General features: G+C 38.2%; 1 protein-coding gene across 2 annotated transcripts in view; it reads left to right on the top strand.

The window, feature by feature from the left end:
* The window catches only part of SNX2 (sorting nexin 2), a 32,644-nt gene that overhangs the window by 3,587 nt on the left and 10,372 nt on the right, over positions 1-18,685 (top strand). For both annotated transcript variants that reach the window (XM_048291312.1, XM_048291311.1), the window contains exons 2-6: positions 4,692-4,809; positions 13,803-13,966; positions 15,111-15,177; positions 15,387-15,430; positions 15,519-15,660. In XM_048291312.1, the coding sequence (XP_048147269.1) occupies positions 4,692-4,809; positions 13,803-13,966; positions 15,111-15,177; positions 15,387-15,430; positions 15,519-15,660 (535 nt within the window). The remainder of the gene's footprint in view (positions 1-4,691; positions 4,810-13,802; positions 13,967-15,110; positions 15,178-15,386; positions 15,431-15,518; positions 15,661-18,685) is intronic.

The raw sequence follows: 18,685 nt of genomic DNA, 5'->3' as shown, positions 1-18,685 counted from the left end.
TCTGCAATATGCATTTGGTTTTTGCACATAAGGCAAAACACTAGATAGCTACAGAAGTCCAGATGGCTTTAATGGTATCCATTCAGTTGAACAGTGGCCATTACAGAGAAAGCACTAAAGATCCCACTGGAATATCTGAGAGGAAAACACTAAGTCCTTCACTACTGTACTATACCTTTGCAGAAAGCTAAGTCTGTATCCAAGATTAGTTGATGTAATTCTACGGAAAATGTGCTTGATGTTAAATCCAGGCTGTAATGGAAGTATGTGGAAGTTCATTCCAGTGTGGCTGCTTGTGTCATCTTTCTTTCTGCTGCAAATGATACTGTCCTACCATTGAGTCTATTCTCTCTGCCCACGCTGTGATCTATGAGCTCCTGTAACCCCATTTCAGACAATGAGCTGGGTTAACCTGAACAACTAGAATATTATGATGGCCACCTTTGGTCAGCCCACTGTGTTTTGACTGAGGGAAGCTAGGAGGGGTTCATGCAAGCAGAACTAGTTTGGGGGGTACCCTACTATTAAGAGAAGGGAGGATGTCCAAATATCTGGAGCTATAATTTCAGCCAGCAGAAAGTGCAAGATCTTTTCCTTGTTTCTTCATCAGTCAGAGCTGTAAAATACTTGGTTATTTCCTTCAAATTTAATGAACAATAAAAGAACAGAAAATTGAGCTTGTTATTGACATTGTAAGTTGGAATGGGCCCATGGGCGTCTTACCAGAAACTTGTTTTCAAGGAAGACGAGGCAGGATCCTGACTATCCTACATATCTGGATGTCCTGGCCCTTGACTATCTTGGTTATTGGAGGCTGCACCAAACTTTCAGCTCAGGACTTGTTCAGAAATTTCACAGCTGTGTACATTTCGGGAAATTGATGTGTTTGTGACATTTTGTGAATCCTTGACATCAAGTAAGTTTAAAGTTTCTGAACAGCTATGCTGTCTGTCTCTGTCTAGGCCATGAGGTTTTTGTTAGTTTCATCTCCATTTCTTGTCTGATACAGAGATTTTCACTGCACTAGCTACTACCTCCTTTGACAGCCACTTTCACTGGCCATTTTAGCTGTACTTTGTAGAGATAAAACACAAAGTTGAGGTCCTGTCAGATCCATAGAAGACTGTAACTGAAATAGCTTAATATGTTGTATTCATGCATGGGTGCTTTTTTGGTTTTTGAGAGGCTGAATAGCACTTTATGACCCACTGGCTGTGCAAAATAATCAGATTGTTAGAAATTATTGACTCTAGTTTTTGATACATCAGGGCTGTGCCTTGCTGGGTTTTCATAGTTCCCTTAGGACTATGTCCATTTCAAAGAGAAGAAACTATACTTCATTGCAAAACTCTTAAGCTGATGCAGTATTCAGACCGTGAACAGTTTTTAAGAAGCTTCTACACACTGTTCTTTTCTTATAAAGTCACAACCATTTGTGAATATATTTAACCCCATTCTTAATTTATCTTGTCTGAGAACACAGGTGTTTAACAGGACCAAAGAGCCACAGAGAGATTAATAGACCAGTAGATACCTTATTCACCTGTCAGCTTGTTGAAGTTTATTTCCATCTGGCATTCATGGCTCACCTTGGCATGGTAAAGAACTGGAAGGGTAAAAATTAGAGGACCAGTGGACAGAGATGAAGAGAATTTAATGGGTATAGTAAAAGTTGCATATGCAAGCAATATAATGAATTTATTCACCCCTTCTGTGGGCAGGCCCATGCTTAGCCATCTTCAGGAAGACAGGAGTGTAATGGTGACTTAGACAAATGCTGTAACTCCAAACATCCTCTCTGTCCTTCTTCTTCCCCATAGCTTTGCTGAGCACATTTTTACAAGGTATGGGATATCCCTCTGGTCAGCTTTGCTTTTCAGATTTCTGAGGTGCCCATAAGGTCTGAGTCCTTGCATTTTGCTTGTATTCTCATACGGAATTTGGAGAACACTGCTGGTAACTGCTCTGCTAACTACAGCTGTGAAGCCTGGTATCTAGTGCAGAAATACTGGCTTTCTTTAACAGTGCGATTGGACAGGATCTTTCCCAGCTCAGTAACAGAGACTTGGTGGCATGTATTTATAGCCAGTCCTAGAGGAATCTGTTTCTTTCTTCAAAGTGGATATAACTCTGTATTGACCTTTGGTTAACTTGTAACTTTAGGCATGCAGCTGTTTGCCATGGGTTGATCAGGTTTAAGTGTTTAAAGTGAATATTGTGTCTGATAGAATTTAATGTTGTGATTGGAAGCCAGGTACCACCAAAAATAACCATTAGTAACCAAAATAACTACCTCTGATAAAACTGAGAAGATAGACTGAAGGAATAGTTTGGAGGTGTGAGCATTCTCCAAGGGCTCTTTTCCACCATTCATTAATCAAGAGCATAATTAAGTGGTAAAGCAGAAAGCTCTCTGCTGATGTGCTACAAGGGTTCAGGAAGGCTTTTGTTCCCTGTTACTGGCTGTATTAGGGCTCTTTTTCATGGCAGTGACTTGACAAACACAAACCTATGTGTGCATTCTGCATCTGTGGCAGCATGGGACTCCCACTGTGTCATGAACCTCCAGGCTGTCAAAATGTAAGTCGATTGCTGTTCAAAGCTGAATAGCAGCAAAACTGGTTTGGAATGAGTACCTATGATGTTTCAGTGAAGAACTACTTCTGCTGATAAAACTTTAAACTTCTTGAACCTCAAGCATTTGGAAATCAAGCATTTCCATGCTCTTCTGTTCTAGTTGGAGTACAAGGTCTTGAACTTGCATCTCTACACAGCATTGGCGGGAGAAACAGACCATTTCTTCTGAAATATGCTACTTCTGAATTCTGAAATGGCTTAAAACCTTTGGCTATTATGTGTAACACATATATACTGTCAGTTGTAAAATATTGAAGCATATCAGGTGCTGTGATTTTCTTGCATCTCCTAGCTCATTTAATGTAAATTATTGCAAGTCTTGTAATACAACTGAAAGGAGTGTTATCTCCTTATGATACTTCCCAGGGTCTTCACAGAGTGGACATACATACCTTTATTAGTCCAGAGCACTCTGTTTCCTGTGGGGTCATTTTGGCATTTGTTTAATAGAAGATAAGAAGAGTTCATGTGACTAGTGAATTTGTTCCTTGCAAGGTTAGAAACTACTTCCTATGTACAGTTTCTAAGCATTTCTTCTTTGATGTTCTTTGCAGGCTCTAGGGCAATATCCAACCAAGAGTTTCAGAGACTGCTCCTTTTGTTATTCATTGCTTTGTTTTATTTCTGGTTTCCCCATGTTGTATGTGGGCTTTTCAGAGAGTGGCAGCTTTTGGCAAAAGGAAGGAGATACGATCTCTTCTGTCATTTGAATGGATCAGTTCCTTGTTGCAACCAAAGTCTGGTTCTGCTGATTTTGGCTGGGGTAGAGTTAATTTTCTTCACAGTTGTTAGCACGAGACTCTGTTTTGGATTTGTGCTGAACACAGGGTTGATAACACAGAGATGTTTTTGTTTTGCTGAGCAGGGCTTACCAAGGCCTTTTGTGCTTTTTGTGCTGCCACACTGGTGAGGGAATTGAGGATGCATGGGAGGTTGGGAGGAGACGCAGCTGGGACAGGTGACCTGAGCTGACCAAAGGTATATTCCAGACCATCTGAATCATGCTCAGTACATAAAGTGAGGGGAAGAAGGCAAGAAAGCCAGTTATAAGGAAGGCCTCTCTGTTAGGACTCTTGCCTCTGCTACATTTATGAATGTGAAAATACAATCTGGACAGACTTTTTCAGTGACTTTCCAGTAATTTTCAGTCTTTTTTAAAAATCTTTTCTAGCCTGCTGGTTTCTTTGAAGTATAGCCTTAAATATCTAGTATCTTTTTAATACATGCCTGCATCCATGAGTAAATATGCTGTTGTTGAAAACTCCTTAGCTAGCTATCCTGGATGTAGTTGCAAGAAGTGAGTTTTGCAAATACTCTAGTACTACAGCAGTAAACAGAGTTGATACTTACTCAAGAAAGATTTTTTTAACTGAAGCACTGATCTTCAATTATGTGTGTATTTATTTTGTAAGCAAGCTATTCATTTGGTGGTCCAGCTTCAATATTGCTTTAGTTTTCCTGAGTGTCTTCAACAGGGCAAGTTCAGTCTTCAGTGAATTAAAAAATTGTATCTGTGGCAAGCCTAGCTTCCATACAGTACAGTCTGATCCTCTGTGGCAGTAATCCTGTTGCAAAGCTATCAAAATTTCTTACAGCTTCAAGCAGCCTTGAATTATTTGGATGGCATTAATGCATTCTTTTCAGTCATAGAGCACTTGGAGATTTCTTTATTGATTTTTGGCTATGTACAAATCCAGATTTAAATCCAAGCCCTTCCAGGAGGAACTTCCTAATCAAATTACATTTGGCATTACTAATAAACTTATTCTAGATAATTCTATAGCAGCTTTTGTTTCATATTAATTAAACCTGAAGAAACTGTTGACTGTTTTTTCTCTTAAACAAAGAAATTAAAAGAGCTGTTGACTAGGTCGTATCTTTTATTCATTGTTGCTGTGCTAGGAGTGGGAGATGGAAATAGCTGACAAGTTTCCTTTCTGTCCATGTTTTTTTGCTTCTTTGCAATGAAAGAATGTTGCAATAATTCTTATATACTGACACATGGTAACTGGTTCTCTTCCAATTATTTCACTTTTTCTTTTTTTTTTAAACAGTCAAGTCCTTCATCTCCAGAGCCAGCAAGTCTTCCAGCAGAAGACCTCAGCACAAACTCCAATGGTCCAAAGCCAGCAGAAATTATGCTGGATGGTGACAGAGAAGACCTCTTTGCTGGTAATGGCCATTTTCTTCTAGCATGCCTGCACAAACCCTTTTGCCCTTGGACTGAAAGAAATGTGCTTTTCTGAGAGGGAGGGTTGAAACCTTATAAGTAGTTTGATAGTGTTGTACAGGTTTTTTTCTTGTGAAAAATGTTGTTAGTTAAGTTTGTTTATAAGTTTTTCAGTGGTGTGTACTGTCAGTGTATAATGTGGGAGTGTTTAGCTGGTCACTAACATGTTTTGCTGATAGTAATAGTCTTTACCATTTTGTGACTCAAAATGTTCATATCTGTTTGTGTGGAAATGCATGACTTAAGTTACTTTCTTGTTTTCTACTTAGTAATCATGCATAAGCTGTCCCAGTCTTTTTTTCTGTTATAAAGAGATAATTCAGATTATATTGCAAATATTTTCTTCTTCATACTTTTGTTTTAATGAAAAAGTAATAAACTGGCACATGGGACCAGTCCTATGATTTCACTGGTGCATGGTTGTATCTCTGATGGTATTGCATGCTTTAGAAAAAGATATGTGAAAGTTTTGATAAGTAATCTGTTAGTAGACAGAAGGTTTCTAAAGCTTCATAAATCAGTGGCTACTTTGGTGTTGGTTTTCAACTATCCTAACATGGGTTATTGTAGCTGTCAATTACAGGTGTAGGAACATTAACTATTCAGGAAAGGAGGTGTAATATTTGGAATATATTATGTGTATAAGATGGTTCTGAATGTTACATCTCAATTCTAGCATTTTCCCTATTACTACATGTTGAGTGAGTCAGCTGACAGTCTGCTTTGAATACAGTCGTCTCCTCTTCATTGATTACCTGATGTAATCATTCCAACAGAAGCTTTATAGCCTTTAGTTCTGGGTTATTTTGTATAAATACATATATACACATGCCCATTACATTTGTTTTTAACCTTCTTAATTTGTATTTCCATATTTTTGAACTTGTTCAAGACACTGTTGGAATGTATTGGCTAGTTTAGTACCTCTCTGAAAGTGTTTTAAGGGAAAAAAGGAATAAAGAATAGAGGGCTAATTGTACTTTCTTCTGCATTTGTTTTGCCTTATAACTTACAAAGACCATCAGTGCTTTAGCCATGAAGCTTTCCAGTACTAGTCAGTAATTTGGTTATTTAGCTTCAGTATATAATGCCAGCTTTTTATAAACATAGAGCCATCTGGAGTGGATATTTTAGGAAAGCCAATTCTCCTTTGAATAATATTAAGGAAAAAAAAAAAAAAAAGGCTGGAGTAAATATTGAGGAGAGTCAGACAGAAGGAACAAATGTTTGCAGCCAGATTGTTTTAACTGAAATGAATGCTGTGAGAATAACACACAGAACTGATTTAATGAGTTTGGGTTTTGCCATGTAGGACATTCTCCTAAATGCTTGCAGCATTGAACTGAAGGCATCTAACACTGCATGTCTACGTCAGCTGAGACTGGTCTTTGAAAGTTCAATTTACAATACAGAATGAGTCTAATACTCTCAAATAGAGGAAAAAACAAATGTGATTTATCGAGCATGAGATAAAATATGACATTGTTCACAGTTTCCTGTTCTAAGCAGGAAGTCTGTATAATGCAGTTGGACCCAAGTCTTGAACTTCTGTCTTTGTATCACTGTTGTTCTGAAATGACATTCTGAAAAACTGTGTTGAATTTGTGTTCCAGTGCTATGCTCTCACAAGTATAACTGTTTTTTTCTTTCTTAGGACTGTTTTGCTAGGCAATATAGAAACAGTGTGAGAAAGGCAAGATGAGATACCTATTTTCTTGCTTCCAGCATGATTGCATAAGTCTGGCTTTCTAGGAAAGCAGAACTGAATTTAAAAGTGAGTGTGACAGGGGTTTTCTTTGATGTGTTGAAATTCCAAAGAATCTTAACTTGGCACAGCTTATAGGAACACTTAAATGAAGAGGAAAAAAAATGAAGCTCTGTCAGCGATTGAATCTCAGACCCAGACCGGCAGGGAATCTGAATTGTTTATTCAAAGGAGTGAGTTGGTTTTATACACTTTTCTTTCCTTATGTGGCATGACTTATCCCGTGTTGCCACATCAGCAGCACACTTCCTTTGATGGGAAGATCACTCGCCATTCACTCGTCCTTCAGCTCAGCTCTCGGCAGGCTCCTCTCCGTAGGGCTCTGCCGTGTGACACTTTCTCCCCCCAGGGTCCGGTGGAGACAAGCCTCTTTGTGCTGCCATGTGCCTCTGCAGGCAGGTTTTACAGCTCACAACCTAATTCTCTCTTATAATTCCCCATAAAACTCCACAGCTTTGTAACTTCTGTTGTTCCTTCATATTGAATTACTAGACACTTTAAAATCCAGGTAAAGGAAATCCTGTGTGTGGCTCCTGAAAGGAGAGATTGCCATTCTTCAGGGTCAGAAATAATTCTTGTTTTTCAGACTTGCAAAAAATGTGATGGTATGCTTCTCTAGCTATTGTAGACTTGTAAGTCTTTTCCATTATTCTACCCAATATTGCAACCTAATGGAAAAGGAGGTGAAGCAGTACAAATTTTCTCTGCTGCTTTAATGCAGGACAGAACCTGGGAAATTTTTTAGGCTTTTTTGTTTATGCTTAAAACCTCTTTGCTATTATGTTTCTGTGGCAGCTACAGGATAATAAGTGCAGTATAGATACTCATAATCTTGTCTCTGGCAACGGAGCTATTAAAACTGGGTTTCAAAAAATGGAAGAAATTAGTTTTCCTGCTGTCATTGGAGACCAGTAAATTTTGCTGCTTCATTGTGGTTCTTGGTTCTGTAAAAGCAAACTGTCTGACTAAACCCACTAAAGAACTTTCACCCTTAGAATAAAAGTCACTATATTGATTATTTGGCCAGAAGAACTACTTTATCTTAGTTTGTAGAGCTCTTACGTGCAGAGACCATAATGGTCAGTGCTCCAAATGAGGCAGTATTAGGTGTGTCTTGAGGAATTTGGAGATATATCTTAAAGCTTTGTTGTCAGTAGCCTGCTATTGTACAGTGAAGAGCTAGGTATTGAAATGGTCTTCCAAAATGTTGACCCAAAGTTCAGTGTATAACTGCACAAATACGCCATGGATTGCCCGTGAAGGGCATAGCTGTCTGTACCTTCTGCCTCTAGTGCTCACAGATGAGCATTAGATGGTGAACTGATCTGTGAAGTTTTATCAGTGTTCTGTCACCTTCTTCAGAAAAGTGGAAAACTAGAATTTTTCCTCTCCTCTGTCTGGTAAAAGATTACTATTATTTTGCTTTTTCAGCTCTGAAATGTGTTTGGGAATGGATCATGTTGTGGAAGTGTCTAGCTATGTGTCCTGGGGAAAAGTCAGTGTGTTGGAGGCTGGGGTGATGTTTGTTTTCATTGGGTTTTTTTGTTTGTTTATTTGGTGGGGTTTTGTGTTGTTTGATTTTGTGGGGTTTTTTTCCCTTTAGGCTTTTTTCTTGGTATTTGAGACAGAAAAGGAGATGATAATTCTCTGACCCAGACAAGATGTTTAGGCCCATCTGAACAGAAAAGCTTCTAGCTGATGGTGTCTGTCAGGCTGTTGTGTAATGTGTCTGATATGAAGAGTTTGTGCAAATACCTTGCTGCTTTTTAGAAGCTGGTTGTTCAGTTCTAGCTTTATTTTGCGAGAAATAAATGCACAAAGGCATGTGAACCTACAGTTTTGAAGTCAGAAGTGGTCAGAAGGTGACTGTTGTGTTAAAACCATTTGTGTTCTCATTAAGGTTGTCCTTAGTATTTCTGATATAACGATAAGGAGCATGGGCCGTGACTCAGGTGTAGCAGTTCTTACAGTGAATTCAGTTCAGTTTAATCTCTGAAATAATTGCTATGCCTAGAGAAGTCTTTTTAAATAGCTTGTCCTCTGTTCTGCATAACAGCTGCTGCTTAAGTTTACTTCCAAATTTTTATGTTCTCATGGGCAAATTTTCAAAGATAATAAGCCAATTTAATCATTCAAGCTATGTCAGAATGCTAGAGGTCTGACATTTAGAAGTGTGACTAGTAAAAATAACTTGTGGCTGAAGTGAGCTGCTAGTGAGGAATTGCAAACTTGCATTTTCTAAGATGATATTTGACAAAAAGTGCTGGTGAAAAATAAACAAACTCTGTCTAATGCTGAGATTAAGCCCCAGGCTTGAGTGTTGATAGGAACTTAGTGTGGTTGGCTATAGAATGTTAATTAAGCATATGTAGTTGTCTCCTACAGCAGAATGACATGTCTTCATGTTCTTTTGGAGCTAAGCAACTTGACAGTGATCCCTAACAAAGACTGTTAATGAATTGTAAAGTATGTATTTATGTGTAGCAGTCTAAAGCACTAGATTGTTGGGAGTTCTTAATATGTTTTGGTAACTCCCATAGCTGATGTAAGTGTTGGATCTCAGTGTTTTCCTCCCAAAAGTTGGACAGAGCAGTTGCTTGCCTCTTTAAGCAAGAACTTAAGCTCTTGGGAACTACCCTGGAAAACAAGACATCTAGATTTCACTTTTCATGCTAACAATGATACTGAATATTTTAAAAACCAAACAAAACCCACACAAGCACACAAAACACCTCAAACCCAAAACCAACAAAAAACCACACCACAAAACCACAACTTCATGCGAAGTTTTCAGGTGAAGATCTAAAATGAATAGATCAAGCAAATGTTTCGGAAGTGCCATAGTTTCTACTCTGAAACCTACCAGATTAATGTTTCCATGGGGAAAGAAACACACCTGCAACACAAGCAGAAAAATTATCAATAAAGCTTTTTAATCCAGACCATGTCATCTGAGTACTCAAAGTAAAGGGGTGTATGTAAGAAGCATAAATGCCAGAGTTCATTAGAAGAAACCTATTTTGTGAGAAATAGATCTTCAGCTCATGTACTACTTGAAGACTGCTTTTCTGAGGGGGAAAAAAATAGCTAGAAGTAAGAGTTTGCTGTTTTATATACAGCTAATGCTTCTTTTTCCTTTCAGGATCCTTGCATATTTTTGTTTTTAAAAAAAAAGTGCAATAACCTCCTCCCTGTCCAGCTCAGTCCCATCATCCCCTTTCGCATCTTTTCCATTTCATGCTTCTAGATTTGCATAATGCCTGGATGAATGCAAACCTGGGGTGAGAGGTAACAAGAGGGAGGATGGCATAAATTCTCATTTCTTCCTAAAATAACTGACTTACTGCTATCAAACAAACAGATACTATTTTCTCTGGGTAAGTTCCTTCAGGGAAATAAAAAAGAAAGACCAGTAGGCAGCAGCTTTAAAAATTTGCTAATCCTTCTTGGAGTTCATTTGATGCACAACCTAGATCACCTTATGATACTAATGGGTATGTGAATACAAGTCTGAAAAAGAGGAGTCCTTGAGAAGATGAGTGCTTCTGTTTCATCTGATGGCTGTGCTGCTTTGTTACATTAAATTCACATTTTTTTCATGAAGTTATACTTTACAATAAGAGGATTGTGTTCTCAGTTAATGAAAGTAGAGAAAACTATGTGCTTTGAATTGTTTAATGACTTGTTTTATAAACCTGTCTAAAATTTGAAGATAAAGAGAGAGAAGTATATAGTGGTGGTTAATAATTTGTTTCCTGAATGTGCTGGAATATAGCTAGTGATAGAAAAAAGGAAGAACTGAAGTGCAATTGCTTTATTTCATAAATATTTTATATTTTATGTTTTATCATGTATATAGTACTGTGTTACATATGTATATGCATATTTTTCTGCGAAATGTTTCTGTGAAATATTCATTTGTATAGCGTATATGTTGAATGCTGTTAGCCACCAAAGGAGAGAACTGCTGCTTCTTGTTGAAATGTTGCTGTTCTGCCAATCTAAAAGCTCTTTTGCAACTGCCTCAGCAGTTGCCCCACCTAATCTTAGGTTTTGAATTAAAATTCTGTATTGATATAAGACACAGTGTCCTTCCTGTCACATTTGAGGAAAGGAAGCATGAGCAGATGCTTATGTTCTGTAAGATTTAGCAGTAAGAATAAAGCAGTGCTACGACAATAAATATTTTCAAAGAAAGGCTATAGATTCTCAGTTCATATTAAAAACGGAGAATATAAAGAGGTGGTTGCTTTTAACTTTAGTTTGAAAGTACTATGAAAATCTGTAATTTGAAATTAGGAAAAGCAATGCCAGCAGGTTGAGGGAATTGATATTTCCCTTGGCTCAGCCCTGCGGAAGCCACACCTCGTGTGCCGAGTCCAGGTCTGAGCTATCCAACACAAGGGAGACATGGACAGATGGGAGTGACTTGAGTGCAGGGCCGTGAAGATGATTGAGGCCATAACGTGTATGGCTTAAGAGCTGAGACTGAGAAAGCTAGTGCTGGATTCATTCTTTACTGGGACTTGGGGTGGAGGGGATCCTATAGTGTATATATGGTAGGGATATGGTAGTGTTTATTATGGTAGGGAATGGGGAAAAGGGAGCCTGACTTCTCAGTAGTGCCCACTGACAGAACAGGAGGCAATGGCTGCACACTGAAAACCAGATAATACGCAAGAAAAATCTTACCTTTTTGTTTGTCTTCGGTGGGGGTGAGGGGGTGGTATTGGGTTTTGGTTCTTTTTTCTTGTTGGTGAGGGTGGTCAAGCACTGGCACAGGTTATCCAAGGAGGAGGTGGATTCTCCTCCTTGGAGATGCTCAAAATTCATCTGGATGTGGTCCAGTTTAGCCTGCTCTAGCTAGGGCTCTACTTGAGCAGAGAGATTAGATTAGATGATTTCAGAAGTCCTTTCCAAATTCAGCAGTTCTGTGACATACTCCAGAATAAAATGATGGCAGTAAACTTTTGTCACCCTCAAGCCAGAATGAGTGTCTGCTTTGGTTTAGTGCCTTTTTACCTGCTTGGTAAGTACTTCCCACAGAAGTCTAGTTTGTGAAACGATTTGAGGTCTATTGGGAAGTCAATTTTGGTATCAGATGACTGTTCTCTAGTCCATATTATCTTTTAAGAAACTGGAATTCTTGAAAATTCAGGTTGAGTGAGAACCACTGCATTGTTCACTTATTTGGACTAGAGCAGAAACTTCTGTATACCCAGGAAATTTTTGCCAGTGGTCAAAACCAGTTAGTGAGATTTGTAGAGCAGGGGTTTGCATTGTCTTTAAACGTAGGGGGACTGTCCATAGTCTGAAGGAAGTAGTCAGTTTCTAGTGAGCTGTTTTAAGCCCCAAAGAGAAGGGAAATAGAGACTAAAGATAATCTTAATGTCTCGCATGCTAATATTGCTACTTTACAGTTTGTGGGGTTTTTGGCTGGGGGGGGGTGTTGTATTAAAGGTTGTGTAACTTCATTTGATAGATGGCTTGGTCTGCTTAGTTACCAGCCTATATGGCTAAATCAGCTGTTGTTCAGAGTGTGAAACAGGTGATGAAGAAGAGCTGCTTCTGTGGTAAAAAAAATTAATTAGTGTTCACAATATGTCATTGTAGTGGTTTGGTCCAAAATACTCATTACTGTTTATCTTCTGTAAGATAAGAATTAGAAGAAACGCAAAGCAGGCACCAAACTTGAAAGAAATATAAAGAAGTTTATTAACAGACCTAAAAGAGGGGAAAAAAATTATACCATACCTTCAGAACTCTCCTCCTCCCCCCACCTTCCTCCCTTCTCCCACTGACAATGTAAAAAGACAACCCTTGAGATGTTCAGTCTGTTTACCACTTCCATAATAACCTTGTTCAGTCCATTTAGAAAGAGAAGTCTCTTCTTGCTCATGCTATGAAAACATTATCACAACGAGACAGCCGCCCACTTCCAAATATTGTTCAGTCCATTTAGGAAGAGGAGTCTCTCTGCCTGCGTGTGAGTCCCTTCCCCCGACTTGCAGCTTTTCCCACAACTGCTTTCGAGGGTCCACTCTTGAAGTTTTTTGGGGTACAATTTTAAGGTTGAGCCATTCAGAAACAAAAACAGAGGCCCTTCTCCTTCCCTGGGAGCAAAGGGTCTTCCTCATCTTCATCTTTAGGACTATCTCTGGGAGCATCTCTAGGAACTGAGGTTTCTCCTTTCCCGTTTGGAGCAAAAGTCCTCATCTGGTTCATCTCTCCCTGTCCAAACTTCTCATGAAATTACAGCTGCATCAGCATCTGCCTATCTCAGCGCAGGTGCTTTTGCTTACGAGTTGAACACTCCACCCCCCATATCTTCATGAAATTACAACAGGATACTCTGATATATCATAGCTTCACAACAGAATTTCAGCTTTAAGCATCTCCTCTCTCTCTTCCCTAGGGTTTTCAGCTCTTCACAGCAATAAAAGGGTTAATCTCACCTCGGCCTTGCAGCTTTGCAGCTGGAATGTTGAATTTTTCTTATCGAAGTGGAGAGGGGGGAGAGCCGAGCCGCTCCGGCTGCCCACAGCAAGGCAGTGGGGGGGGTTCCACGGCTGGAACAGGTCCATCGACCCAGGATGGCCGTGGCCCGGCCCGGCCTGGCCCAAGCAGGGCCTGGCTGGGCCCGCTGGCCCCCACTCGGGGCCTGCAGCCACCTGTGCCAGCGCCGGAAACGAGAGAGAGAGCTTGGGGGTGTTTGCGTATTCTTAAGTGTGGATCACAGAGGTGGTCACAACTTTAAGTGGCTTAAAGAATTGTCCATATTCAAACTGGCCAGCTGATAGGTTCTATCAGTTCCCAGAGGAAGCTGTCAGCACCCCTTAGCAAGGACATCCCTTCCGGGACTATGCTTGCTAACCTATGACAGTCATATAGAAGTAAATTAATTGTGGCTTGTGACTACTTTAAAAGACTCTTTACTGAACAGTATACCAAAAAAAAAAAAAAGGCAATATTGATCTTAATTTAACTCATTCTGCGCTACAAGCCCAAAAGTCATATATGGTTTTAGCTATATGTTGAAAAAATTTTCCTGCACAAATGGGTGCTATTTATTTTATCGTTACTGTTTATCGTGCGTGTTTGTTATCTTTGTGATGCATATCCATCCGTGTTGCACAGGAAATTTATTGCTAACTCAAAATGTTTATCTAGAAGCAACAGAAGAAGTTTCGTTGGACAGTCCGGAGAGAGATCCCATACTTTCACCAGAACCTACTCCTGCAATCACTCCTGTAACACCTACTACATTAGTAGCTCCCAGAATGGAATCGAAAAGCATAACAGCCCCCGTGATTTTTGATAGATCCAGAGAAGAGGTATGCTGTAAACTTCTAAACTATGGAAATGTCTTATTTGGATTTTTAAGTTTTATTTTATTTTAAAATGCCAATTCCTAAATGTTGTTGCATGGCATCATTCCTTGATGTTTATTTTGCAAAAGAAGTTTAGTGTGAATTTGACTCATGAAAATACTGTAAGAATTCACTACTGAGGTGATTATATTAGAGATATGTAGTGTGGGGATTCTATTCTTTCAGAATAGATACTTTAAAAGTGTATGTAGGAGTAAGCTGTGAGCTTGATACATGAGAAATGTTATTAATGTAAAATCACTCTTACTAAAGCCTGTTACAATTTCAACTTGTATTTCTGAAGCTGTTCCAGTTTTTAGCATTATCTTGCATGCTAACAAACAGTTAAGGGTAATCGTAGAGTTAACATTGCTATTTACATTTGATGTTCCAGTCAAAGCGTGGACATTACTGAATGCCATTCATTCTGGAGAGTTCTCTTACTAGACAGTGACTTTACAAACAAGATCTACCTGTGACTCGATACCTGCCACGTGATGGCATTCGATTCTGATTTTGCCCCCTTCAGCCCTGGTACTGTCCCTTTTGCCATGGCGTTTCTTAAGATCTCTCTTTCTATCAAAGTTACGTATAGTACGTGAAAGATTATGAAATTCTGGAAGAATAGAACTCAGACAAGTATCAGAAAATTTTTGATCTGTTGCTTTTCCCTTCCCAAGCTCTTCTGCTACAGATACCGTTAACGAAAAGGAATGTCTGTCCTCTGATTAGAGACACATAGAAACATTGCAAATGAGAGTGGTTGTGAACCACTGTGTCTGCTGGTATTGTAGGTGAACAATGAACAGACTCCTAAATCTTCTATACTAAAAGCTTTTGCAGTAGGGCTTAAAACTGAGCTCACAGGACCATTTAGTTTGGAAAATTAGTTAGGATCATTGAGGCCAACTGTAACTTAGCACTATCAAGTTTACCACATGAACTTTACTGCAGTCACAGTCAGTGTTAGAAAGTATATTGACATTGGAGACTGGAAATGTTTCATAATTAGACAAGCATACTGACTTTTTCTCCTCCTTCCTCTATATCCTTATCCTATAATGTGGATGTCTGTTACCTTGTTAAATATGGTGTATCTTTGTCCTAGATTGAAGAGGAAGCAAATGGAGATTTGTTTGATATAGAAATCAATGTATCAGACCCCGAGAAAGTTGGTAAGTTCCTTGAGCCTAGAAATTCAGACGGTAGACTGTCTTATTCCTTGATGACTATTCTAAGATTTTAGCATGATTTCCTCTTCAGTTTTCCTTTGGCAATTTTTACTATATAAATGGAAATCTATTGAATGTATATTTTGGACTAAAAAGTGTATGACAGGATTACAGTACCTTGTCCTGGGATAAGTATTTTTATTTTCTTACAGGAGATGGCATGAATGCTTATATGGCATACAGAGTAACAACAAAGGTAAGTAGTGCAACAAAAATTTGTGAATACTTTGTATCATAACTGAGATGGATCAGTAATTCACAACAATTTTGGATTTTTTTTAAAGACATCACTTTCAATATTCCACAAAAATGAATTCTCTGTTAAAAGAAGATTCAGTGATTTTCTTGGCCTGCACAGCAAATTAGCAACAAAATACATGCATATTGGTTATATTGTGCCTCCAGCTCCAGAAAAAAGTATTGTAGGTAAGTGCAGTTCCGGTAAGGTGACTTTTAATTACTGTAATACAAATTACTTTTCTGCATAAGTACTGCTTGCTTCTTCTCAGGTGGTCCAAATATTCTTCATGTCCTGTATTTTCAAAAAGTTCAGGAAAGATACATAATGGCCTCTTCCTAGCTCAGACTAGTGTTAATAATGAGAAGGATGTCTCTAGTGCATGGCCTTGTGTTTCTTATCTATGATTCTTTCTTTGCTGTTGCCCTTCAAGAGCTGATTAGTCTACCAAAGCAAGGATATTAAAAGAAAGTTTATTTTTAAATTGAGCTGTTATCAATTGCCTGCAATATATAGAGCTTCATACATACTCCACATCTCTAATACTTTTGTTTGTTTCTTTTGATCATGGTGAATGCAAAACCTCTCACAAATTTTGCGAAGTTTTAATGCAAAAAATGACTTTTCAATAATGCTAGTCTTCATGAATGCCTTAAAGGATCAGACCCTTTCTCTGTGAGCTAAGAAGCATGCCTGATGCATTAAAACAACTTCAGTTTTGTGATCTCTAAGTAGTAGAAGTTCCTTCAAAATAGCTAAACATTTAAAACAGTAAAGCTTGTTGAAGACTTTTGTGTTACTCTTATAAATACGTGATTTGAATCTAGACTGTTGTTTGATATGTAAGCAGTGGCGGGACTTCCTTTTCAGTAGTTTAGTCTGTAAAGATAATCAGAGCAGCAGCTTTTCATGTAAGTAGGAGTAGGTAGACTTGAGTAGATGTAAGCAGCAGAAGGCTTGGAAAATTCATGATTTTGCTTCTGTGGAAAAGCACTGTGTTTTTAAGCCTGTGAGACTGAAAATTTGACCTGAATTTTTGGTAGTTCTTGAAAGTAGTTCTGTAATTCTTTAATAATCAGTTTTTTGTGTAACAAAAATAAGTTTAATTCCAAATGCTCACAGCATTTATAGAAATGGAATGAGGCTTCTGATCATGTCCTTTGGATGATACAACATTTAAGGCTTTTATGACAGTGTGCATTTACATGAAAATGTAGTGCTTGCATCACAGTCAAAATCAGCTTAGAATAGATTTCAGCTACCACTTGACCAAAACCAGCATAAACATTGATACACGGTAAAACGGTGGGACTTACTGCAGTGCGAGCAAGCACTGGCTGTCGCTTCAAAGCCCTGTATAGAGATTTTAAGCTACAGGTAGGTTGGGAAAACTCAGACTCTGTAGAACATTTTCAAAAGAGCATTAAACTCCCTCTTTAAAGTTGAAGTTCACAGGTCTTACTTACATTCAAGAGCATGTAGTCAGTACATTTCTAATTCTGGAGAAAAGAAGGAATTGATTCTAGGCTGTTTTAAAATAATGCATCCTAAAGCAGAGAGCTGACACAACAGCAAAAAGTAAGATGACATAGTCTTTACATTATGCATTTATATGTTTAAAGTATTAACACATGATGTCATACATTCAGTGTTATGCAGTGTGTGTTGTAAAAAAGTCTCTGGTCTGTTCATTCTGTTACACTGTTGGTAACACCTGGAGTTTTAAGCTCCAGTTTTATTGTGGTGATGAGTGGTAGGGGCTGGAATTTTAGATCTTAGCTACAAATTCAAGTCATCAGTTACTGACTGTAGAACGAAAGGATAAAAATGAATCAGTGGTGAACTAGAATTGGACATTCATCCAAAGTACCTCACTACTTACATAAGCATGTATGAAAATCATGTTTTTATTTTTGAAGAAAAGAATTTGTTATTTCATGGATCTTTTCCTGTGAAGGGTTAGAAGAGTGCTTGGTCTACAGAAACAGTCTTTAGACTTACATTTGAGTAGGCTTATATTAGCAGAGAAAGAAATCTGGCAAGATACTCAGAAATAACTGTCATTATCACAGGTTAGGAAGTCCTCACATGGGTTTTTTGATTGTGAATTCAGTTTTTGCCTATGAACTTTTGTTCAAATTTCAAATACAAAGGCTCTTTTTTATTAAACTACAGGATTTCCTGCTTCCTGCAGTGAAATATTGATGTATAGTAATACTGTAATGTAAAAAGATGAGGCGTGTGAATTACCTCAACTTTCCTTGAATACTTGAATCCTTGTATTTGAAGAAATACTCAGTTTTATAGACAAATTTATGGATTTAGTTACATTATGCTGTGTAGAATACTTTTGAAAAAAATGTTTATCGGATTTATTTTCATCATGTTGCAGAGAAGGGAAAAACTAAGGCTTCACTGAGAGATTAAGGGTTCCTTCTTGTTCTTCTAAGGCTTTGCTGCTTGTTTCCTCCAGGAGTTACTGTGTGAAACTTCTAAGGCCAAAAGGGAGATTGGGTGAGGAACTTGGGGAACTGTTGACCTGACAGATCAGTGGTACATAGTCAGAAACTCAGAACTTTTAGCTGAAGAAACACACAAGTAACAGAAAAGAAATCAGCTAGAAATCAGATGTCTGGACTGTATAATAAAATATGTTTCCTGTTTTCTAGGAAATAAGAATAGTTATTAATGTTCAGTGTTTCATGGTGTTTTTGATGGGACTCAGGTTGCTAAACTCCCTGGATTTAGGTCTTTAGCATGAAAAATAGTGACTTCAGTCTTGACTATTTTGGAGTTCTGCTGTTGCTGAGGTTGAATGTATTTCCCAAGCCACAACACATCAATAACTGGGTGCCACTCTTGTCGTGGTCAGAGGAAGCACTGTAAGGCTGCATACATTTTATTCTGCTGATTTTGTTCTCCATTCGTTCCATTCAGAATTTTCAGAACTTGCTGGTTTACCTTAGTTAATTAAAAAACTATTAGTTTTAGAACTTAAAAGAAAAAATAGTAGAATGGAAATAATGCTATTAAGCTTACCAATGAATAGGATTATAACCTGAGGACATGTTTCTATTCGGCTTTATATGGCTAACTGTTTTCTTTTCCTGAACATGAGTTGCCAGTAGGTCGCTGATTGTCATTTAGACAGTTTTCATAAATGCAAATTAACCTACTTTTACTTAACTGTTAGTCACAAATAATATGTTACAG

The sequence above is a fragment of the Corvus hawaiiensis genome, chromosome Z (assembly GCF_020740725.1).
Source record: "Corvus hawaiiensis isolate bCorHaw1 chromosome Z, bCorHaw1.pri.cur, whole genome shotgun sequence".
NCBI lineage: Eukaryota > Metazoa > Chordata > Aves > Passeriformes > Corvidae > Corvus > Corvus hawaiiensis.
The sequence above is the reverse complement of the archived record's forward strand: the minus strand, read 5'-3'. Positions and strand labels throughout refer to the sequence as shown.